Source organism: Agelaius tricolor, unplaced genomic scaffold (genome assembly GCF_023055355.1).
Source record: "Agelaius tricolor isolate 1412-34295 unplaced genomic scaffold, bAgeTri1.0.p SCAF_1, whole genome shotgun sequence".
NCBI lineage: Eukaryota > Metazoa > Chordata > Aves > Passeriformes > Icteridae > Agelaius > Agelaius tricolor.
Genome location: NW_027269261.1, coordinates 56,283,025 through 56,307,882, shown reverse-complemented (window position 1 = coordinate 56,307,882; position 24,858 = coordinate 56,283,025). Strand labels below are relative to the sequence as shown.

The 24,858-nt window shown below is 39.1% G+C and overlaps 1 protein-coding gene across 18 annotated transcripts in view; it reads right to left on the bottom strand.

Annotated features, from left to right (window-relative positions):
• The window catches only part of SYNE1 (spectrin repeat containing nuclear envelope protein 1), a 289,195-nt gene extending 267,377 nt beyond the window's left edge, over positions 1-21,818 (bottom strand). For 17 of the 18 annotated variants that reach the window (XM_071435338.1, XM_071435390.1, XM_071435430.1 and 14 more), the window contains exons 1-2: positions 21,700-21,818; positions 12,739-13,004 (exon numbers count right to left, since the gene is read on the bottom strand). In XM_071435338.1, the coding sequence (XP_071291439.1) occupies positions 12,739-12,802 (64 nt within the window). In that variant the 5' untranslated portion in view covers positions 12,803-13,004; positions 21,700-21,818. The remainder of the gene's footprint in view (positions 1-12,738; positions 13,005-21,699) is intronic. The other variant, XM_071435472.1, reaches the window with a different exon arrangement.
• Positions 21,819-24,858: the final 3,040 nt, after the last annotated feature.

The window sequence follows — 24,858 nt, the reverse complement described above, 5'->3', positions numbered from 1 at the left end:
AAAAAAAAAATCTGGAGAACAGATGATCAGCATCCTGTAGCACTGATTTGAGACAGAGTGAAAGGGGTCATTTAAATGCAGCATATGGTTTAAGAGACAAGCTATTGAGCTGTATCTTTATTTCTCAGCATCTCAAGTTGATGCAAGAATATAAATCTAGATGAAAGTGCCTATAAATTTCGAGGATCATATCTATCCATAAATCTGAGCCAATAGCCACTGCACATTCTTAACTATATGCAAATCAGCTACTAACAAGCTTTTAATTCTTTCTGGTTCTGCAGCAAAAACACAGAAAAATGTTGAAATACAGATAACACTAAAATAAATTGTTCTCATCTAAGGCAGTTATCAGAAAAACATGTCATTAAATTGGAAGGTTTTAGAGCGTAAAGGAATTCAAGCAACAGATTTTAGTAAAAGAGGCAGAGAACCAGAAAGTAACAATTGACTAGTAAGAAACTACTCTAAGTTCAAGTGCTCAAGGCTTTAAATTATTTGGAAACTGAAGTAATCACCTACAAAATGAGATCCATTTTTCAGGAAGAGAGAAGAAACCAAGGTAGTTCTTTATAATGAACTAAGGACAGTTCTTGCTGTTGCCAGGGCAAGTGTAAGAGAATGCTGCAGGATCAGGGAAGCACAGCTCAGCATCCACCTGTCATCCAGTAATTAGCAAACAGCCAAATCCTGACAGGGAGCAAGCAAGCAATGGGTGGTATAGACATTCTGATTGTACCCAGAACTCAAATTACTTATTCAGATGAAAGATGTCTCTTTTTTGTATGTAAGGATTTTGAAACATGCTCTTTGATGTTAATTGAGACTGAGAACAGTCCACAAACAATAACAAAGTTGAAACTTTTGCCATGCTAATTTTTATGCTCAGAGATGTAAAGCAACTTCTCTCTTTTTTGTTTTCAAGGGAATGTTACTGCTCGTCTCGATATCCAATCTTCTTTCTTCAGGTTTTTTTTTTTTAACATTTCTACCTATCAGAAGCCTGTATGTGTTCCTTTCACTTTCATTTCTCTTTCACTTCCATGTGAATTGCTGTGTGTTAGCTTGTTCTGTTTCCTTGAAAATACATTATTCAAAGCCTTCTATCTAAGTTTTTTAGATTTTTTAATGCTTTCCTTATATCCACGAGAAAGATAAATTACAAATTTATCTTTCTCATAGATATAAGGAAAGCATTACAAGATGTGTGTGTGTGAGTGTGTGTGTGTGTGTGTTCTGATTTCTGTGTTTTACAATCTCCTTTGGCAAAAAGAAGTAGCCAAGTCTTGAGAATTTTGATCTATCAACTCCAATCTTTTCCTTCCTTACAAAGAAAATTCAATGTACATTTTCATGTAAGTCTTTATATATATATATTTTTTTCTTGCATTTCCTACATTACTATAATTCAGCTTGATAGTTTTAAACTTAATCATAAGCCTGGGAGAATAACTTGAACAACTTAACTGCTGTCACTAATGTTATGTTAATAATTGATGTCACTGAACATAGATTCCAGGTTTGGCCTCATTTAAAATACATATCTGCTGGAAATTAGCATTCCAGTTGGAGAACCCTCATTGTATTGTCATACTTTAAATAGCTGCACATTTGCAGCCCTGAGGTTTGGCACTTTAACTACAGCAAGAGTAATTTCTTTTAAAGTATTGCAGCCTGTAAAACTTTGAAGTTTGGTTGCTAGCATATAATAATGTAGAATAGATATAATAATACATATAATAATGTAGAAAATGTGAAAAAAATACACTGGTGAAACTTACAGTGTGACTTTTCACACATGCTGCTGAAGATATAAGTCACAGATGTTAAGCTAAATTTTAAAGTAATTCCTATTCTTGATAACACTATTTCAGCCCTTCAACAGGAACAACCAGCTATTAATAATAAACAAAAATAACTACTTGTAACTACCAGTGGCTACATGTGGAGCTGATTTCTGTCAGTACATAGATGTGCACCTGATTTGTAGAAACATGCTGGTACTGAAGCAGCTCAATAGTTTTAGGAACTGATTTATTCTTCCTGACTGCAGTAAAGTCCATGTTGCAACCTACACTTTCATAGGAGTTGCTGAGAATGAGACCTTTCTGTTTCATTCCAAAGCAGACAGTGACACTATCTTTACTTCCCTCACAGGTTGAAATGTGCTACTTTACTACATATTTGGCATACCTGTTTCTAAAGCCAACCAAAAACCAAACCAAACAACACAAAAAAAAAAACAAACCCAACAACAAAAAAGCACCTTGATTAGTAAAGAATTAGCACAATGGCAAACAATTATTTAATCTCATTCATAAATGGATGCATTTTCCTATTCAAAACTGATGATGTCTTACTGATAAATACAAAGTGTAATTTTTTTTTGTGCAGACAAAAGTGTGCCCAGGGAATACAGGATTTAGATGCTCAAAATCTCAAATACAAACACAGAGAAACCGTAAGCCTGAACTATTAGTCTCTTAGAAACCAGATGTAAACACAACCATTAGCTGTTCACGATTCCGCTCATTTATTCAAATCACTTCTGGCAGCTGATCACACCTCCAGCTCTCTTACTAACCACACAGATGAAAAGGCAGGCTCAGGATTGTGAAAGAAGAAGAATTATGCAACAAGGCTTTGTACAACATGTTCACCAAAGTGACCAAACAAAAGGCCATTCTGGAAAGCAAGACCTGGAAAGCAGATTATACAACTAAACTCCTTTCCACAATATAGTGCAATGCAGAAGCAGCAGGTTTTCTGCTCCTGAGAAAGTCAGCCAGAAAAAAAAGAAAAAAAGAGCTCCTGTCTCTTTGGGAAGCAGAAAGCAAAATATTCACAGCAAGATTTAAAGCTTTCTATTCAAGAAAAATTTCATTCATTTGAATGAAAAGGCAGCAATCAATACAAAGCTTTCAATACAGGTATAGTTTTTTAGTAGGATGAATTAGATTTTTAGAAATGTAAACAAGGTGGTCACATGGCTTCACTTTTACTTAATGAACTAAAGAACAAAATTAGTAGTTCCAAGATCACCCACTGACTTTATCTTAAAACTGCTGATAAACAAGAATTTAGATTTAGAAATATTAACTATGTTTAGGGTATTAAATAAATTTGCAAATAATAGACTTGTAATTTCTTAATACTAGTTAGAATCTCAATACAATCTCATTGAAGATTTTTTAATTCACTTTATTTGTTCATCCATGGATTATAAAGAACTCAGGTCTTAGAAGTAGAAGTAAGGCATCTAAAAAGGTATTAAAAAAATACACATCATGCCTTTTTATGGCAATATCCATTTCCAGGTGCCCAAATGCCTTTTAAAATCTTATTCTTCCTGCAACACACAACTTCAGTGATACAAAACAGCCAGAAATCCAGGTTAATTAGACTTATGTCCTGTCTAATAAGTCTCAAACCAGAGTTTTATTACTGCAACTCACACCTGCTAATAAACATTTATGCCTGGAGACCTCTGATAACACAGTGGCTTGGTCACTTTTTTTCCCACTGATTTGTGATTGATCATTGCACAGTCCCACTTTTGTCTATCCTGCCCACAAATGATTTAAGAATCATCTCAGCACCACAGTCTGAGCTTCTGGCCAATACACTCCAGTGGGGGAATGCCAGCTGGACTACAAATCTGAGTGAAGGGCCCATTCCCAACACTTCTCTACTCATTTGGATGGGAGCTCAAGCTTTGTGATGTCCATTGAAAGGTACTTCTTGTCCTCACTGTACCAAGGCACATCAGGTTCACCTGTGAGTGAATGGACTAGGAATGCCCAGGCTGCAAAACAGGACTCGGCTCCCAGCAGAAAAGGACTGGACTGGTACAACTGGCTCATAACTGCTGTAACTGGTGATGCTGACTCTTGATTCTCTCCTGAAAATTACATGATGTTTCTGCATTATCCAGTGGATGTTTCTGGAGTCAAAAAAGAAAATTCATCTGTATTATTTGTCTTGTATGAGCCAGGAGCAGTTTGCAGCCTCAGAACTGGGAATGGCTGCACCAGATGGACTTAGAAAAGCTTAGGTATGTCTTGGCAAATGAGACAATAGCAACCCTGGCCAAAACAAACAGAATAAAGAGATAGGTCTTTACACAGGCTCAACTGTAATAATTTACTTGAATTTCCCTCGGAGCATGAAAGCACAGTCCAAAAGTGAATTTACTACAAATTACCATAAATTCTTATAAACAGAAAATCTGAGAACAAAGAGCTCCATTCCTAAGTAGGATTTTTTTTTCTACTATATATAAGTCACTGCAAGCAAGTAAATATTCTTCTTTGCTACACTGGTTTGGCCACAAATCATGTTGAATACTGCTCTTGCATGTAGAGTTGGGGATTTTTTTTCCCTCTGAGACCAGAAAGCTAACAGTAATACTCTTCACGTACAATTGCTGTTGTAGTTCATTCCGTTCACCTTATGGAAAGAAGATTTTTTCCTCTGTTTTAATGAGCTTAAGATAAAGTCTTTATAGAACAGCTGCTGCATTGACAAGGTCTGTGGCTTTCTCGCAATAGCACCCTAAGTAAAGACTTACAGGAACTCCCCACTGTACAGTGAGGACACTGTGCCCACCCAGGCACACGGATGGTGACTCCCAAGCAAGCTGGTGGAGGTAGGACAGGCTAAGCAGTTCTGGCAAGATACATGAGCTGGTCTCTAATAGTGAGGGACAGAAAGCAAGGGAACATTTTACTACATTTGTACAGGGCTTTGGCATCTCTCTAAGGCGATGATGAATTTTCCCAGAATTATACTGGCATAGCTAAAGCTCAGTGATTTGGATAAACTAAATCTCAACTCTCGTTTAGCAGCAATGTCTAAGTGGGTAAAAGGTGGTATTAAATGTTCTAGAGGTATCTCTTATCTGGGTGAATACAAGAGTCTTCAGCTTAGAGATTTACAGGTTTTGCAGGGTTGTGTCACAAGCCTAACAGTGTTACAACAAGATTACATACATTCTCCATAGTCACTTAAACCAATGTACATCAGGGAGGGTATAATCCTCTTAAAAGTATAAAAGACTATGTAACAAATACTGAAAAGTAATTACATAAAATCTAGTGAAATTACAGTAAAAGAATATTCACAAATGACATCTCTTAATATATTAATGTTTATGTTCCAAGTAATGAAGCTCAAAAAGATATTTCACAGCGATCTCTGTTAACAGCAATGACTCCTCAGCAGGGAAAGCATGAAAGGCAGATAAACCAGAGAGAGAGGGAGAGAAGGTTAAGGTATGAGCTCTTGGCCCCCAGGCCAAGCTGTGTGGGGGTTGAGCTGGAGCCCAAGAATTGTCCTCACTGTGCAGTAACTCAGCATTTCTCCTCCTTACCTGGAAGCTGCTTACCCTGAAACAACAAGCTGCTTTTCTGCTACTTCCCTATTCTGATATTGAATTACTGAGAACATAAAATAATCAGGATCTCTTTCAAAATACAGGATGTAGGCTAGTTTTTTAAAGTTAGTCCCAGTTTCTTTACACCCCTTGTGCAAAGAACATTGTACATGGAGTAGCCCCAACTTAAAGTCTATAAAAAATTAGAATAATAAAACTTACACCCCAAATTACTAGCAATCAGAATTTGAATTTTAAATATAGCTGTGCAATTAGCAGTCAGTTATAACTACTATTAAAATGTAATAACATCTTTCAAACATCTATTTTAATTCACCATGAAGACATCAATTCCAAAGAGCTAGAGAGGGGGGTTTTGATGGGTTTTCTTTCTTTCTTTCTTGACTACTGGATTCTTAATAAGTCATTGGAACTTCCCTCATAAAGCTCCTTCTCATATTGGATGAAAGACAGAACAAGTAGCCTGTTTTCTTGCACCCAGTAATAGACGATTCCCCTGGATACATACAACTGCCAACTAAAAACCTCAGTGTGAGTCTAAAATTAGAACTCAGTGATATGAGTCACAAGGAGAAGCTTTGTGATAGAAATGAGGATATTTTTAAGCAAATGCAGCCTAAAGTGCAAAATAAAAATGGCATTCTATAAAAAAGTCTGTGGAATAAATTACTAGTAACTGTTACATATTAATTTTCATTTATGTGGTTTTTTCTACCTGCAAGTATATTCTTTAAAGTATATTATCATCCTGGTAAAGAAAGATGGTGAAGCTTTTAAATTCTACAAATGGGCAAAACATGATTACAGCAAAATTGTAAAAAAAACCCCAAAACTTTCTCATTGAAATATTTTGCCTTTATGTTACAGGAAGTCTGTACATCAGTGTAAAAGCATGATCAGCAGTAGTTCATATACAAAACTATTTTAATCCCTACTTATTAGTAACAAGAGGCATGTCCTCCTGCCTTTTTCACTTTTTCTGAAAAAACAACAAATGTGGCATTCCAAAAGGGAGCCACTGTCATCACCATTATTTATGGTGATGACAATAAGCTATGTTCAAATTTAATAACACACCAAAATATATTGTAGGAAGGTATTACAGCACAGCTCTGAGGAAATAAAGTTTAATTTTTCAAGCCTGCAGTGTATATGATAGAAATAGGAAATCACAAACTGTAAGTTGTTGTATTAGAAAACTGATAAGTTGTCTAACCTGCATTAAAATATGTCATCAAAATATTTTGAATCTATTCTGCTTCTTGATACCCCCAACCCAAAGCTATTACTAAAATAACTGTCTAGCAGCCTGTCAGAATAGAGGGGGCACTCACAAAAATAAACACTGCAATATTTTCCTTCTCAAAATCTCTATCTTCACTAAACCATCAAAATTGACACATAATTGTCCCTATTTATACTTCCTGAAATATGTTTTTTCACACCAGTAACAAATATGGCAGATGTTATTTTGAGACAAAATCTTAACTGAAAACAGTTTTTGAGCCTCAGATAACATTTTATCAAAACCAAAATTAAACAGCTGCAGTGTGGATGCCTACATACAAACTTGTCAAATCATAGTGAGCAGCAAGAGCTGCTAAAGACAGTTCGTGTAAAAGAAAACTTGCCTGACATGTTTTGGATATCCACTATATTTAAGACACAGCATTTAAACCACTATCTATAAAATTGTCCAAAGATTTTCCTCTTGCATTTTGCCTCCTACATTTTGTGCAATGAATCTGGTCAGTGTTTTATTAGTAGCATAGGAGATGAATTTCAATTTTTGAATTGTGTTTCTTCACAACCAAATGAAAGCAATCTCACTGACGTGGTGAGACACCACCACGTCAGCCATTTTCTGCCCTAAATATATCCTTTATCTCAGATGAAATTGGAAAAATATCTTGTTTCTTCCTTAAAAAGCAACTCAAATGCAAATATATATATATGCAATTTATATCACCTGTGTGATTATTAGTGCTTTGTGTCCTAGTTGACTAACCAAATGGAAAGAGGAGAACAGATTGTTTTAACAACCTGTGGAAACAGTAATAATCAAAAGTAAGAGCAAGAAAAAAAAAGTAATTAGGAATATGTTGATTTACATTGCTGTTTTGTGGTCAAAGCAGTAGAAAAAATGTAAGCAAAGAGATGGCAACATTAACTTTATATAAATTTCTCAAAATTTACTTTAAACCACTAACTTGAAATTTATTAATGATGAAAAACCATCTAAAAATAAGAATACAGGACCATGCCTCACTAAAATACACTCTGCATTTCACATACTGCCCCAGGACTGCATTCTCATTGAAGAGAACACAAAGTGAAAGCTAACTGTAGTTAAAAAAAAAAAGGCAGCATATGGTTTTTTCCACTGAGATACTTATTGCACCATATGTCAAAACAGTCTAACTATATGACAAAATATTCTAATATAACATGATGCCTAAATTCAGTTCATACTTTAGTCATTTGTACTACTAGTGAAATGTTTTGATCATATCCTTTCCCCCATGTTTTTGCAATACCTACAGATAGTTCAGAACTTCTCTCTACCAGGAATACATCAGATTATTACCATCACATACCTGGGTCAGAAAAAATCTGAAGTGCATCCTCACTGAGCTTGTTTGCATATGGATAAACCAAAATTAAATACTTCTAAAAATGATGATATTATCAAAAAGTAACTACTATTTTACTTGAATATCTCTATCCTTTTAACATGTTTTTGTTGCAGTAGATGAAAACACTGGTTTTACCCTTTAATGATCTTCTTTTCAGCTATGATGGTAGGGTTTTTTCAGCTGTCTTAACCTTCACACAAAAACCTTGTATTTCAGGATTTTGCTCTGAAATAGCATTAACTTAAATTTTCTCACACTGAAAAAATAATAAAAAAGAGACTGAAATCCTGCTTGATTTTCTCTTGTTAAGTAACATGTGAGCTGCAATGTTATTCAGATTCCCAATTCATCATTTAGATTTACTTGACCTTTGGATCATAGAGGTCATACCAGTCAAAAGAGTCAAAAGTGCTTCTTTTCCCTTAACACACAACCAGTGAGTAATGGACTGCCTTAGATACAAGATTTTCTCACCTGACAGATTAATAATTTACATTTTTTATAATTCCAGAAAAATCCAAGAAAGATGCAGGAAACAAACTGGGACATTCTAGATAGTGAAAGACTGCAAGGAAAAAGCATCAGCATGACTACATGGAAACAGTACATACAAGGAAACTGGATAGAAGGAAACCTTGACCAGAGCAGTGTTTGTAACACAGGGATAAAACTCAATTGTGCAAAGATGTGCAGCATGCCCTTCCAGATCAAGCACTCCTTTTCAATTTTGCTGACATTTACAAACGTGATCTTGCACTTTGGTTTTGCCAACAATAAAATGATAAGCAGCACTGAAGGAGGGACACTGCCTTTTTCCCAGGAGCTCACTTGGCCTCTACAAACCAAGTCCTAGACCTCAGGTCAAAGGTAAGAAGAAGAAGAGTAAGGGTGAAAACAAAGTTTGGAATGTGCATGCAGTGAAGCAAGGTTAAACCACCCTACTTAATGTTAAACTGTGGCTCTTGGCACTGTTGACTTAGAGAGAAAAACAGGGGAAAACACCAAAGGTACACATTAACAAAGAGCCTATCAGCTAAACAGGAAAAAAACTCATACTGTTTAGTTAATGGCTGCTGGTATGGAAAAGAAATGCTAGGCTGTAAAAAAGGAAGGAAAAGAAGAGCCAAACTTAAGGCAAAGAGGATGGGGGCAAGAAAGGAAGGACAATCCAGGAGATAAACAAACCCACAACATTCTGTAAACAGTCTAATGTAACGAAGGCATAAAACTACAGAAGATGATAGCCATTTGTATGTAATTTTACATAAAATAAGGACTGGGCTTGAAGCTAATTTGACCTGCCTGTATTGAAGCTTTTCTGGAGAGTATGAGTGGTACTAGAACCATGTCTCCTTTCCAGTATGGTTAGTTTTCATGTATGATCATGTTGCTTGCTTTCCCACCTTAGTTTTTCCTACATGAAGTGATGAAGTGTCTCTAAGTGACTTAACAAAACCCCAAAATACCCACAATCTAAAGTGAGTTTAAGAGCCTAATAAGAACAGTGGTGAAATCCAGAAGAAATTAAAGATTTTTCTTCAGGACAGCATTAGCATGACTGCAGTTTGCCTTTAACAGTGCATACTAACAGAAAATACTTCATTTCATCATGGCAGAGATTGCAAATTCGTAAGAGATTTACCAGCCTGTCCTCCAGCACTCTTTGGTTTGATATTTGTAGCTATCAAAGATGCTTTAAGAATCTTTAGTGTACAGTTACAATGCCAGTGAACTTGCACTTCCTGTAGGCTAAGGAGCAGTGCTTTTTGCCAACTGGCTTTAATTCCCAGAGTAATCCAAAAACCAGTCCCAGGAATGTAATTCATATTGATGGTGTACACCAGTTCTGCTCAGGTTTTATGGGCGCTTTTATAATGTGAACAAGTAGGAAGCATAAGGTACTGTACAAAACCTAGAATTAGCAAGTTTGTCTTGGCTGTTTGTCCCAGGTGAATTTCTGAGACAGTGATACACAATGTTATTCAAAAACTCTCTATATGTACACAGTGTATTGCAAGTATCATAATTACCAAGGGGAAGTGGCTGGAAACATTTATATTTAAAAACCCAAATTAACAAATAAAAATATCCAACCAACACAGAATCAACTTTGTTTCTCTCTGACAGATTTTAGGAGAGCATATATAGTTGTGTGCACTAAAATGAGTACAGCAGATATTTCAGAACTGGTGTTGAGAATCCCAGTGAAGAGTGGCATTTTTCTGGTATTTCCTACGCTCTCCCACCACAAGCGCTCACTGGAAACCCGTGAGGCACATTTGAGAACAATGTGGAGGAGGGAGCACAGCTTGCTTTACCTCTCAGTGCTGATGAATTTCCAGCCCTGACATCTTGCAGCGCTGTCTAAGCAGTATCACACAAGAAGAACTCTCCTGCCTCACCTTACAGCCAGGTACAAAAATAGGTGTTGTAAAGCACAACTGCTGCTCTGCACTGAGTGAGGATCCCCCAAACCAGTGCCGTTCCTGTTACACCTTGAATGCTGTCAGTTCCACTCTCACCTTGAGCTGTGCACCCGGCTCTGCACTGACTCTGGGCTGCCACACAAACACACCAAGAAATATCTCTGTGCTCCTATGCCCATCTACTCCAATTTCAGCTGACTGTAATTTCTGAAAGGTGGAGCAACCTCAATACACAAGGGCTTAGGTAGTCGCAGTGCAGACTGCCTGCTCATCCATAATGCAGAACTACAGACTAAAAAAAGATTTAGGCTCCAAGCACTCTAGCTTTGGCACAGGTGATTTATTGAAATAGTGCATCTGCAGCAAAACTCAGGTCCCATCAATACCAAGCAGAGCTGATTTCATCTGAGAAGCAAATAATCCAGTTACAGGTACAACTTGAAATTAACATGCAATGCCAAATTTCCCTTTAGTTCATATGTTTTCTTTTCAAATGTCTTCACTTCAGAATTCATGTAACTATTTTTGTGTAATTTCCAAAAATAAAATAATATAAAAACATTATAGCACACTGAACTATGTATCAGATTTCAGCAGAGCCAAATATATAAAGTGTAAAAAATCCCAAAATGCAAATGAACAGAACAGCCATTTTGTCAGCAACAGCTTTTCAGATGTTTAGAAAGCTAGCACATAACAGTCTGATAATTAATGGCCCCCACGCTCTGTAAATACCTTCTGCAGCATCCTCCTTATACATTGCTTCAGAGTACCAGCCTGGATAATCCTCCCTGAACACAGCTCAGCTCCCTGATGCTTTCCTTCAATATGTCCCCATAATTTTGAGTACATTTCTCTCATGCATTTCTTCATATTCGTCAGAAGGTCTCACAGTTTCATAATTATTTCATTTCTTGCTTCAAGTCTCTCAGTATTTTTTTTCTAGAATACCTACTAAGAACACGAGCTCATACAAATGTATGGTATCCTATACACACTGTGATGTACACACACTGTGTCCCAAGACCCCTGCCTGCTCTGTGGGCAAGGCTGCCTCACTGTGCCCTTGCAGAGTCTCATTCAAATCTACCTGGAGGGTCTGAGTCTAATGCTTAATTAAACCATAAATCCTCTGAGCACAAAATATTTCCTCACTCAATGTTTGTTGGCACTTTGAACAGGTGTCCAACATTGTGGCTTAAGAATTAGCAGACATAAAAGCAGAATGGGAACATATAGTAAATGCACAAAAGGCTGAAGAAAATCAAGAACCATGTTGGAATTGATGAAGTGCTGTAGCAGGCCTGAATAGAACATACTCTTCCATTTATCTACTGAGGCTACATGGAAATCATTGGTACTAGTAGTAGCTGGTGGCTGGGAAGCTAAGTTCAGATCTCCTGAACTGAAAAACAATAAATGGAAGGAAAACCCACGAGGAGATTAAGCTTCCAGATTTAGAGGATGCAGAAGGGGGTATCAAAGGTTCTGTGCATACAAGCTTTTGTCGAAGTCAGCGGAAACTAGTCTGTAGAGGAAAGAAGGCCAGGGATTTATGATTGAGTTTAAAAGTTAATAGGAGTGAAATCTACAGCAGCACTGACAATTTGTTTCTAGTCAATATCATTATTTGAATTTAAGAAAAAATTCAAATGCAATCCTTTAGCAGCAGTTAGATGTATAACTTCTAAGAAAACACAACAGATTTATTTAGTAATGCTATATTATAGGAACATAAAACCATAATGAATATTCAAAGAATATTGCAAAGACATCCTGTTATGTGTTATCTAAAAGGTCATCAACTTCAGGACTAATAATAAGCTCACTGAGCTATGAACTCTTCAATGCTTAACAATATAATAATTCACAGTCCTCATTGCTAAACTAACAAATATTAGTTTATCAGTATAAAATAGCTACCAGATGACTTTGTAGGTGAGAAAAGGATGAATATAATTTCTATTCTCTTTTCTATGAGAAACTTGATACACACATCAGATAACTCGAGGGAAACAGAACCAAAACCAGTCTCATAAGCTTCAATTCAGTGTACTGTCCCATGTTCATGTCAACTGCTTTGAACTATCGCTGCTAATGCTATGCCAAAGGAGACATATAATCACAACCCTTTGTATATACTAGAAGCACACCCCATAGAGAAGTTGAGAACAGTTACTAAACTTCAGAGATATTGTTCTGACTGTTCAGTATAGTAGAAAATAGGAACTTGCATTTACAAGGGCAGGGCAGAGAGCGCCAGCCCACGTCAGTCCCTTACCTTGAAGCCGTTGCATGACATTGGCAATGTCTCTGGATCTTGCCACCAGTCGGGATGAAGCCATGATCTCTTTGCAGCGAGTCCACTTTCCCTAACAGAATTCTCCCTCCAAGCTGTGAAGCTCAGTGAGATGAGGATCTTGGACAGTTTCCTTTTAGCGTTCAACCCTCAGCCGTGGCAGAGCATCCCCGGGCCAGTCAGACACCTGCAGTCCAACGCTGGCCCCCATAGGGCCGGGGCAAGGCAATGGTAAAAAACTTCAACACCTGAGAAAAAAAGTACCAAAGTTTAGAGGAAACTTTCACCAGCTCTGAAAAACTAAGGAGTTTGAGTTGTAATGGCTATGTTAACAGGTAAAGGGTTTATGTTTTAGCAGTACGTCCCAACCAGAAATATAATTAATGCTGAAAGCTTGCTTGGAATCATCAAGCAGAGTGAAGCTTCAAAAACAAATCATTAAACACAACTGGCAATGCACCAGACATCAATGCTTTCCCAAGGATGCTTGTGGATATTATTTAGAAATAAGAATAATGTTATACTTATTAAAAGTAATGCTGTAATACTTTTTAACATAGAGACTATTAAGCTTAAAAGAAAAACAAAACCACTTGTAAAAATCCAAAAACTGTACAGCTCTCATTCTATTTCACCACTGTAGGAAGGAGCATGTACAGAAGCTCATTGGTCAGGATAACTCCTAACTCCACTTGACAATGTGGTCTATTTTGAAATATTGAGATTAATATACTTCATTATTAAATACAGTTGTATTTATATTTTTTTGTATAATGATGCTATCTTTTGTGTCATTTAACATCAAAAGCTGTGAACTAGAACTGCTACATGAACACTGCTACAATTCTGCATCTATAATAAAAATCTATGTGACTATAAATCTGGTCTAAAAATAACCTAATTAGATTCTACAGATAATGCTATCAATGACTTCTTATCTTCTGAGGAACAAGTGCATGTATGCATGCAGTGATTTTCCTGAGAAGAAATGTACAGACACCAAGAATAATTGGATTCATACCATACACTCTGGGTGCACCCCAAATTCAAGATGATATGCAGCTGATCAATATCACAAATGTGAATGGGTTCGTGTTGTACACTCTCCTCTCTTCCTGGCCCCAAGGTCTGTCAGAGAATAGAGTCCTCCATTATCAGAAAAGCCTTTAGGCTGCACAGCTTCAGGCACGATGAACTGTCCCAAAGGAGCTGTGTCAACATGTAAGGGCAGCCAGAGGAAATGATATTTCAACATTTCCTTTTCTAACCTTCAAACCATGCCTGACCCAAGGCACATCCTGCTTTCCCTCTTATTTATGTCTTTTATTGTATGTCTACCTTGTATTTTACAGACCTAAATGCTGCTCAGATCAGCAGCCCCAAGCTGGCTTTAGATCAGTGGAGGTGAGGGAAGCACACTTCTGATGGGCCACATGGCAGAACAGATTGCAAAGTCCACCCATGTCTTTGGGCTGTTCTCTTGCACGCCATGGCCCCCGTGGTGCTAATACCTACTCCAGACACACTGCTGCTATTTTTACATATGTCTACACTTCACATGACACCTGGATGCTCATATTTGTGCAGACACATGTGTGTCTGCTCTTTCCTTTAAGGGCCTTTTCCCCTCCATAGCCCTTCCCACCTTCCAGGCTTTGCCCCACACACTTCTTGGGGTGCACAGGGACTCTGCCTATCAGTCACCACTTCCCAAGCATGGAGAGGCACCCTGGCAGGAGCCTCATGCTTGTGTCAACCAGGCATGAGAAGGTGACACCAAGGCAACACTGGCTTGGGCTGATGGTCCCCTGGTGTTGCGAAATCCCTGCAGAGAGCATCAGCAACAGCACACCAAATAGTGCCTGACTGAGTGGATGGGGAGCAGGAGGAGGATTTCTGTTTCTTGTGCTCACACATGACAGCTTGGTGAACTTTGCTTCCGCTGCAATATTTAAATGAAACATAAGCTTTCCTAACCTCAACCAAACCAGAATATTTGTAACACAGTGGGTTACATGTAGCCTTGTTTCTGCAGCAGTGGCACTGCTAACATTTTGAGCAATACTGTAAGCTGGGTACAGCCACTTCTGCTAGCAAGCTGCTAGACTAATTTATGGGCAGGGATAAGGGGTATTAAAAATGCCTCATCTGATTGGGCTTTTGGCTAACAGCAGTAACAATATCAGAACACCAGTTTCACTCACACTGTGACAGAGCTGGCATAAATCAGCTGTACATGAGCAGATTTACAGGAGCTGTGGAACATGCTGATCCAAGTCCAAGTTAAGAGAGTCTGGAAAAGTGTTATGAAGATGTATGTTCAATATACTCATACAGCAGGCTGAGTCACTCTGCACAATAAATGGCAGACTTGCAATTAATAATTTATTTAGCTGATATTAAATTATATGCTGCATAAGAAGAATGTGAGCTTCTAAATATGGCTGCTCATTCAAAATCTCCTTTGCAAACAGTGGGAATTAACTCATTTAAAGGTGACACTAAGTTAGTACAGGTAGGAAGGAAAGATTCTCATGTGCCTAGTCACCTCCACAGGCAGAAAACCACAGCTCAGAACACAGCAAAACACCAGCAGAACAGATGAAACAAAGCTTCATGCACCCTTCTCACCTCTCTTTCACAGAAGAGAAAATGTTCTGTTTCACAGAACAAAAAATCCTATGTGGACAGTCACATATTCAATGTAATGTAGAACAGGATTTTTTCATGGCTTTTACAAATACTTAAAGCCATCAAGAAAATATTTTTTCCTGCTGAAAGATTACCTTTTTCAGATTTTTAAGCATTAAAATCTTAATTATTTGCATGGTTGCTACACAAAGTAATTTTTAATAAATGGAATGACTTTAAATTTGTGTGTCAGACACAAAGATGTGTCTTCAGATGGATATGTTTTCAAAATACACAGGTTTTTAAAAAAGTGCATGGCTTAAATCTTATAAGCCATCACTTGAAATAAACCTGAAGCTAGCCCTGAATATGAGCTATCCCCATTTTTAGCATTCAACAAGTGATTATTCATTATAAATTATTGTTTTGGTTTTTTTTTTATCTGAACATACATGGAATCAACACACAAGAGTGAAACAGGGTTTGCATATAAATTAGGTAAATCTTTTATTATGTTTGCCTCTTTTCTGGATTTAATGGAAAAAGTTACACTGACACCATTTTCTTATATTAATATACCAGTACTCTGGATTTAGATGAAAAGAGGAAACATGAACTTCTCTCATATAAGAGCCATTAGGACTTATTAAATTGCAGTTTACAATTCTCTGGACTATTTTGTTCCTCTCTTCAAATGCCAGGAAAGTGAGACATCTGTGCTATGGAAGAAATAAGAAAAACACCGCATCTATTGTGGGTTAACTTTTCTGGGTCCCCTATTTAATCCTCTTTTTCTCATTGTGCTCAGGAGCACTTTAAACTAGAAAAGAAATTTTCCTTTTATTGGTAAAACTAGAATAGCATTGGCAAGACCCGATTGTAATTTATCTTTGAAAGTTTACAAAACATATTAAAGGCAAACAGACCTGCCTGTCAGCAGTGTGGTTCCAGAAAAACAAAGAGACATCCGCTAGGTGCAGGCGACATATGCAACGTGCAACAAGGGCTGAATATAAACCTGACCAAGAGGAGGTAAACAATTCTCTGACTCCACTTCATGTTGCCTCAAATTGCAGATTCCAGATGACCCCACCAGTGGTTCCTTCCAATCTTAACCATTCTGTGATTCCTGGTATACCAGGTTGATGACACATAGAGCAGCCAGGAGAAGAAGCTACTGATGTGAAAGTATGGCTGTACTTGAAAATACTGTTTTAGACTTCTATAAACTTCCAATATAGCACCAGAATAGATAAAGAAACTCCAGATAAACAAGGACAAACAAATAATAAACAAAGATATTGAAGAGAGCAAGAAATAGACAGGGGCAGGCATTGAAAGGATGTTTCTAATCTGGGACATTTCAAAAAGAGATATTTGAGAGACAATAAACAGAGTAATAAATTCAAGGAAGTCCTGCAGCTAGAAGACATTTACAAATCAAATGTTACACAGATATAAGAAATACAGTGGAGTAACTAAAATAACCATAGCATATGAACTGAACAGAATGTGAGGAGCAACTGAAATAAGGTCAAGTGCTGGGGTGCCATTATACACTAACAAATAGGCAGGCAGACTTCCCCGGTAAGCAAGAGTTGCACAGAACTTATAAAGAGAAAAACATTCCAGGAAAATAGTTTCCAAGCCTGGTTTACTGCTGCAGTGCTAGAAGTCCACTTTGATCCACAGATTCTGTTTCTGAAACAGAAGAGGTCTTGGAAATGCTGCCAGGTTGATAGACACTACTGGAACAGATGCAATGAGACAGCAATGAGCCTCCTGCCAGTCAGGAATGACTCACAGAAAGATAGGAACCAGAATTTTCTGGAGGTTATAACTGCGTTTTTAAACACCAAATAGTCAGAAAAACAGCTGGTTTAAGGTTGGCTGTTAGTTGTTAGTGGGAAGAAAATGCTAATCAATAGAAAATAGCTCCAACTAAAGAAGTGATTGACATTGTCCAAAATATTACAAGAATAATCCAAAGCATTTGAGCAGGTCAGGAGATCTACAAACACAGTGCTTAAAAAATAAATAAAAGGGAAATCAGCAGAGAAGTCAATTAGACTGAAAAGCACAGTGCCTCCCCTGTGAAGCAGGCTGGGGCTTTCTTTAAATCCAAAGTCTAGCAGCTTTACACATGTTCAGAAGAGAACAAAAACAGATGTAATTGGAAAAGCCATCATTCAGAAATAAGTGGGCAGAAACAGAGCATGAGAAGCGAAGAGCACTGCCATACTGTGTGCCAAATACAGGCTTGAAGGGAGATGTGCTAAAAGACCATCTGAGAAATAAAGACAGCAAGCAAATGGGTTTTAGCCACATAAGTAAAAAGAAAATAGAAAATAAGACCAAGGGGAGATTAATTTGCTTCAATTAGTATTATACTGATGTTTCCACTGAAGACATTTCTGATAGACAAAGGCTAGACAAAAAACGGAAGCAGCATCTCTTAAATAAACTCAAAGTTAAAAGTGGAAAAACTCTATAAAATTAATTCCAGGATACTGATAACCCGTAGATTACATATTGAGAATCCATTTGTAAATTTATTTGAATACATCTGTCAAGTTGCACTTGATGCCTACTGGATATATAAAATTCAGAGCTAGGATGAAGAAGTGGGGTAGAGTGATCCAACAGGGTTCTTATATTTTCCTCAGAGAAAATGCAGCATCTCCTCACTGATCTTCCAAAATCCAGGCCAACAGAGGAGTCCCTTTGGTAATTTTTTCTGACAGCTGACCTGCAAGTTTGCAGTTGCTCGCTTAAACCCAATGCAGCAGAAGTGTATCAGTGGATACTGGAACTTTCCCAAAGGCAATGGGACATAACTGTGCACCACATAAGATCATGGAAAATGCAGTTTTGGCTCTGAAAGGTGTTTTTGATGGTTGAATACCAACACTGTCAATCTGTGCTTCCTTTCTCTACTGACAAAAAAAATGCATTGAAACAGGAACACTGAAACACAATGTTCTTTCTCACTGACCATCCAACCTCATATTGACTAAATGTGCAGTAACTACCTGGAGGTATTGAAATTTGTTTTTCTTGGGGAATGTGGGGCAGCAGAGAGAGAGATTTAGATCCTTTCTGGAACTCCAGATTATTTTGGTTCATCTAGGTATCCTTAAGCATATCTTGGAGTTGAACAAAAGTTTTTCATTCTGCAGAAGCGTGAAGCTCTTGCAACAGCTATTAATAATTTCCAAGTTCAAGGTAATTTGCACATCTGAAATTTAAATCTATGGCATATATGGCACACAATCTTTTACGTTTTACCTACCACTGTAGTCCAGTATTTAAAAAATATTTGTAGGATCCTAGTCATGCACATACCTATGCATGTATTTACATTTCAGCAAGTGAGCGTTTTATTATCTACTTTTTATTAGTATTCTTGTAAGATGGATGAAAATCTAATGATGTGATTCTTGTCTTGAAAGCTATAATTCCATTTGAACAGAAAATACAGACTGTTCTAGGAGAAAATAAAAGGCAGAGACTGGCTTTTTTTAGGAAAATTGGCAGAACATACATTTTTAGATACATGCAAAGAAAGGTCATTCAGAATTATTGATATAAAAATTTAAAGACAGCCTAAACTACAATTTAGAAATCCTGTTATTGAAATTGTGCAGGAATATATTACAATCATATAGCTGTTGGTAATAGCAGGAGACTGGGATCAGTAGCTCATTTACCTTCTGCAAACACAGGATATAATCCTTGCCTAAAAGAGCTTACTATCTGCACAGACAAAGACAGGGTGAGATTAAGATCAGAGGTCACAATACACAAGCAAATAGGACAGAGTGAAGTTCACATCTGAAGTGTGAGCCACTTAATGGTAGGAGAATTGTTCTGATTTTCTCGTTTAACACTGATGGCACCTAGGAATTCTGTGGCATAACATGACCTATAGCACAAGACCATTGCAGAGGTACATCTGTGGGAGGAAAAATAAAAAGGACCACTAAAATAGAAAACACTGAAGCATCTCAGGAAAGGGTGGGTCAAACCAAGTTTGAGATAAGCAAGAAAGCGTCAGTTCTTTGGTATTCCTGCACATCTCCCAAGCAAGAAACTTTGCCATAAGAATAACTTATAAGCAAGTGGCAGACAACTGCCAAATGAAGGCAAAAGTAGAAACCCCTCTGGTTTTCCCTTTAAATTGTGCCTTTGGGTGAAACAAAGCCAAAAGTCCATTCACTTCAGATGTACACCACTGCTGTTAGTTTTATGACCTCTAAGGAGACACAAAAACTCTAAAGTTTTGTCACTAGCTATGGTAAGGAGTAAGTATAAAAACAATTGTTTATGTTTGATACATGTACTTTCTCAATAACTACTGCCAGTAGTTGATAAGAAAAAAATTGAGCCACAGCTGACTTCCTTTAACACAGCATAACTGAGGTGGTGTCATGTCTGAAGGGTGAATGTATGTACATTCCTCTTGGGACCAAAGCTCTGTAGACCCCCAGCAATCACTGTCACTGTGCTGGCCTTGAAAGGTTCATGCCTTGTTCAGTGCCTCACCCAGGAAGAGCCTCTTCATTGCCAGGAACTCTTACTCTCTCTCCAAATTTAACAGAGTGCTGTTCATTCCCTATGCACCTCTGCCCTCTCTGATCCAGTATCAAACTTAGTTTCTTTGAGCAGTGTGCTGTGTATCTCTGCATGGCTCCTGTGAAGTTCTTAAGTTCCCAAAAAAACATCACTGAGGACTCTCACATTTAATAAAGAGAAAGTAATAGTGCATGAAGGCATACAGTTATTACAAGTTTCTTGTGTCTGTATTAATTACAGCAGTCCAAGTCACTAATGAAACTTATTACAACAGCCTAAAGTAAAAATAGAATAATTTTTTTTTTAAATCTCAAACATATTTAGATTCACCTGCAAAATACATAAGCACTGGTATTTTATACTCAGCAACATGGAATTTCCATTGACATACATTATTTTTGAAGGTAATATTAAACAAACAAGCCAAAGCACACAATGAACAGGAATTAAAGGAACAGGTGGGAAGTTAGGGATTATTCCTTCTACATTCACATCTAACAGGGTTTGCAAAGATGAGAATTTAATTATTGCAACACGCAGCACCACGGTCATTCTGGAGAGCTCCCTTCTCAGGGCAAAACAACTGTCTGAAACATTGCAAATGGCAATGCCTGACTCTCACCAGAAAAGAAGTAACTCCAAAATTTTAACACTGTACCTCAGAAAGCAGGTGGTTTTTTTCATGTCATTCAGTACACAACAAACATTTACTATAACAAACAAAAAAGCCTTTCTGTTTACCATCCAAAATGACATTGCACCCTATTTTTTTTCCTGTCTGGTGGCAATATGTTAACATAGCCCATCAGCATTTACAGCTTGGGAGCTGTTTAGTGTTGAAGTGCACACAAGAATCACAAAAATATTTCTCAGAGAGCACGGGGAGCAGACAGCCCATCACTAGTACTACTACAGGAAAGCGTGTGCCTGTTAGGAATCCTTCAACAGGCTCCGCACTAGAAGAGTTCTGGCAGGCAGCCAGAAACACCACATACTATTTCCCTACAAGCCACATAGGTATACATCCCTCACAGCCAGACGCACTGGAGTTACCCTCACCATCACACAGACGATTTACATAAGTATTTCCTCATCAAATTCCAATATATGGTCTTTTGTAGCAGGTTACTAACACTCCTTAAAAGCACTCCTCCTCAGCATGAATACGGTCGTCAAAATCCTAGTAACAACCTTGTCGGTGAGTATTTCAGACGGTCTTACCTCCAAGGAGTTACCACACGAGCCAGGGAACATGTGGGCTCTACGCATCTCTGTCGTGGTGCACTTGTCCTTTTTGCACCATCACTGCGTGGAACCCAGGCTAAAACTGGCTTCCCGGGAGCGCCCATCAATAGTCACATTTCCTTTGGCTTAACTACGTTTTGGCCTGCAGTGTGTGACTGAGCAGAAAACTGGCTATCTCTGCAACACACACATACGTGCACTTCAGGAGGAGAACCACCACAGCCCTCCGCCGGGTTTGTCCGCTCTGAAAGGGCAAAACCTCAAACCCACCCCGGAACACGGGCAAACTCCGCAACCACGGCACGGAGTTTCGGATTCACTTTAAGACAGGGGGGCAGGAGGCGGCTGGGGAGTAGCGAGCAGAGGCTGCTGCCCCGTGGGACCCCCTTCTTCCCGGCCGCGCTCCAGCCACTCGCGGGCTCACCGAAGCGGCGGCCCCGCCGCACATCCCCAGCCCCGGGGAGCCCCCGGCCCCGCGCCGCCGCTCCTTACCTCAGCCCTGCGCACCGCGCTGCTCCGCGCCTCGGAGCGCCCGGCGCAGCTGCCTGGTTACCGAGCACAACACGCCCGCCGCCCCGCCCCGCGGCGAGGAAGCAGGTGCGGGGGTGGGGAGAGGGCGGGAGCGCGGTGCGTGTGCCCGGGCTGCGTGTGCCGGGATGCGTGTGCCGGGATGCGGGTCTCGCCGGTGCCGGGGGTGCGTGTGCCGTACCCTTGCGGCGCTTGCCGGTGCGCGGCCCCGCCGCCCGCGGGCTGCAGCCTGTGCCCCGGTGCCCGCTGTCCTTGCGCGCATCGCGGGGGGGCCGCGCACCGCCCCGCCCCGCCGCGGCTGCAGCAGCAGCGGCAAAGCCGGGGCAGCTTGTCCGGGGGCGGCTGCGATGACCGCGGTGCCGGGGAGTCGTAGGACAAGACACCGGCCTCACCCCCGAAGTGCGTTCTGGCGAGTAGCCGAAATACTCCTGAGAACGACTGTATCGAGATGTCGCTGCTAATTACTATTACTAGTTATATTACTGTTATTATTATTATTATTTTTGCTGCAATGTAGAGCGTGCTGTAGGGCATTACCTTTGGCGTAGGCTCCAGAGCATCATCACGCATAAGGCAGAGAGCTGCACAAGCAAACTGGGACAGCAGCTCTTACATAACAGCAGCAGGACAGAAATATTCAAAGGAGCTGGCAAGACGGTCTGCCACTTTCGAGCTCAGACCACGCTAACCATGCAACAGTGCTTGTGCCCCCAGCATAAAACACAATTCTGCCTCTTCCAAAGACATTGCACAATCCCTGTGACTTAATTTTGCTTTTTCCCTGCTTCATTTTAATTGATACCATTAAGGCTAGCTTCATGCAGGAGACAGAAAGATATTTTTCTGCTTAAGAGATGGATCATCTCTGGTCTGTGTCATTGGGGAAAAAACCCACTCATTTGGAGCTGAAATGGAGAAGTTGAGAGAAGCAGTGCCAATGAACCTCTTAGTTTTCATCGTTTCTGGCAGTGCTGCAGTGATTCTACAACATTAGCATGCAGGGTGTTTACTGAGTGGATGGATAAAATCTGAGTTAGGCAGCAGAGATTACTCAGCATCACCCTGTCCTTTAGCACCAGTCATAGTAACATTGGTGCTACCCTCGTGATATGAACACTTACAATTATGGCACCTATCGCAACACTTTGCAGTTATGGATTGCACACTTGGAGCCAGTGTGGAAGAAGCAGACATACCAGGAGCTACAGCAAGAATTCACGTGAAACTGGGATACACATATCTAGGTCGCCTCCAGCCATCCACAAAAATTACCTCTTTCTGACAATGAGTGTAACCAGGCATATTGGGCCTGAAATTTTTCTCCTTTTGTAGGGTTGTGGATTTTTTGTTTGGTTGGTTTGGGGGGAGGGGGGGGAGGAAGGGGTGGTGTTCTGGGGTCTGGGGTGGGGGGAGGGTGTGCAGGAAGGGAACTGAAAAGCTTTTCTCTTCCAATTTTTCTTACCTCTTTGTCCTTCTTCTCTGTCTTACCCCATGCCAGTTGCAGCACTGAAAATGGCAAAAGAAGAGGATGCTAACATGTTTCTGAGTTCTGCCTTTCTACACATATCTTTTTGCTGAAAAAATTCCTCACTTTGCTGCCTCTTTCAGAAAATACTACCTTATTTTTCTAGGTTAAGAATATGAGTGTTAACTTGAATGAGATCATCTTCACTGCAAAAGCTCAGACTTCATATAGTAATACTACTATTGTTTGAAGCAGTTCAGCAAAGTACTTGCTAGCGTAAGCTTCAATTTCAGCACTAAATGCTCCACCGTATATTTTAAAAGCTCAGCTAGAAAAAAATTGTCTGTGCTATACTAAGAACAATGTATTTGTCATTATTAATTTTTATATTTTGCTTTTAATTGTTAAAAAGTCAGGATCTGAAACTGTTTCCTCTTGGATATGTGTCAATATCTTTTCTGAAAGCACAGGCAATTAGATTTGATAATATATAGCACCCTCAAAGGCTGCTGCTTTTAGCTGAGACATGAAGAGGTCTTTTGCACTGAAGAATTTGGGGGACTCTTCCTCAAAAGAGAAATGCTACCTATAAAAGAGGTATAGTAACATTTAGGTTTGCCTCAGTATTGTATCACTCTGTACTTGGTCCAGTTTGGGTTGCCAGACATCAAAAAATATCTAAATCAGGTAGAGAAAATCCAGAGGATGGCCATGGAAATGGTGGAAAGTTTAGAACACTTAATCCAAAAGAAAAGTCTGAAATTGTTATTCAATCTAGAGATTAAAAGCTGACATGAGGTATGAAAACATTCTAAAAGAACACTTAAAGGAAGGGAATCATCACTTCTCAGTGTCCACAGTACATAGGACAAGAAGTAATCTGCTTACCTTGTACATGATATTGTCATATCAGAACGAAAAATTTTAGGAGGAAATAAAGCTTTGCACCACATACCCTAAGAAAGAAGTGAAACTGGCGTCGTGGAAGATGTTCAAGCTCACACTAGGTAAGTGTCTTCCTGGAAGGCATTTTTAATTTTTTAATACTTTGTCAGGGTGCAGAAGAGGATATCTCTGTAAGTCTCTTGATCTCTTTTGAGTCCATTTGTTGTAACTGTGAATGCTGAGCCTGGTTTGAGTAAAAGAGCATACCCTCCCTCCTGCAGGTTTTGCAGCGAGCAATAGTTGCCACTTCCTTCCTGTCCTAAACTGCCACACGGTATCTATGTACAACCTGGAAGCATTGCCACACTACATCTGGTTTCCATGTACTCTACCAAGCATAAATATATAAACATTTAACCAAAGAATCATATCATTTGAACAAAGACTTGTAAAATCATCAAGCCCAGCTGTTAACCCAGTCCAAGTCCACTGCTTCACCTTGTCCCTAAGCATCACATCTACATCTCTTTTAAATACCTCCAGGGACAGGGAATGACTTGGCTGGGCAACCTGTTCCAGTGAATGATGACCCTTCCCATGAAGAAATTTTCCTAATATCCAATCTAAACCTCCCCTGATGCAACTTGAGGCTGTTTGTTCTTGTACTATCACTTATTAATAGGGAGAAGCAAGAAATCCATCTTGCTAGATCCTCCTTTCAGGCAGCTGTAGAGAACAGAAAGGTCTCCCCTGAGCCTCCTTTTCTCTAGGAG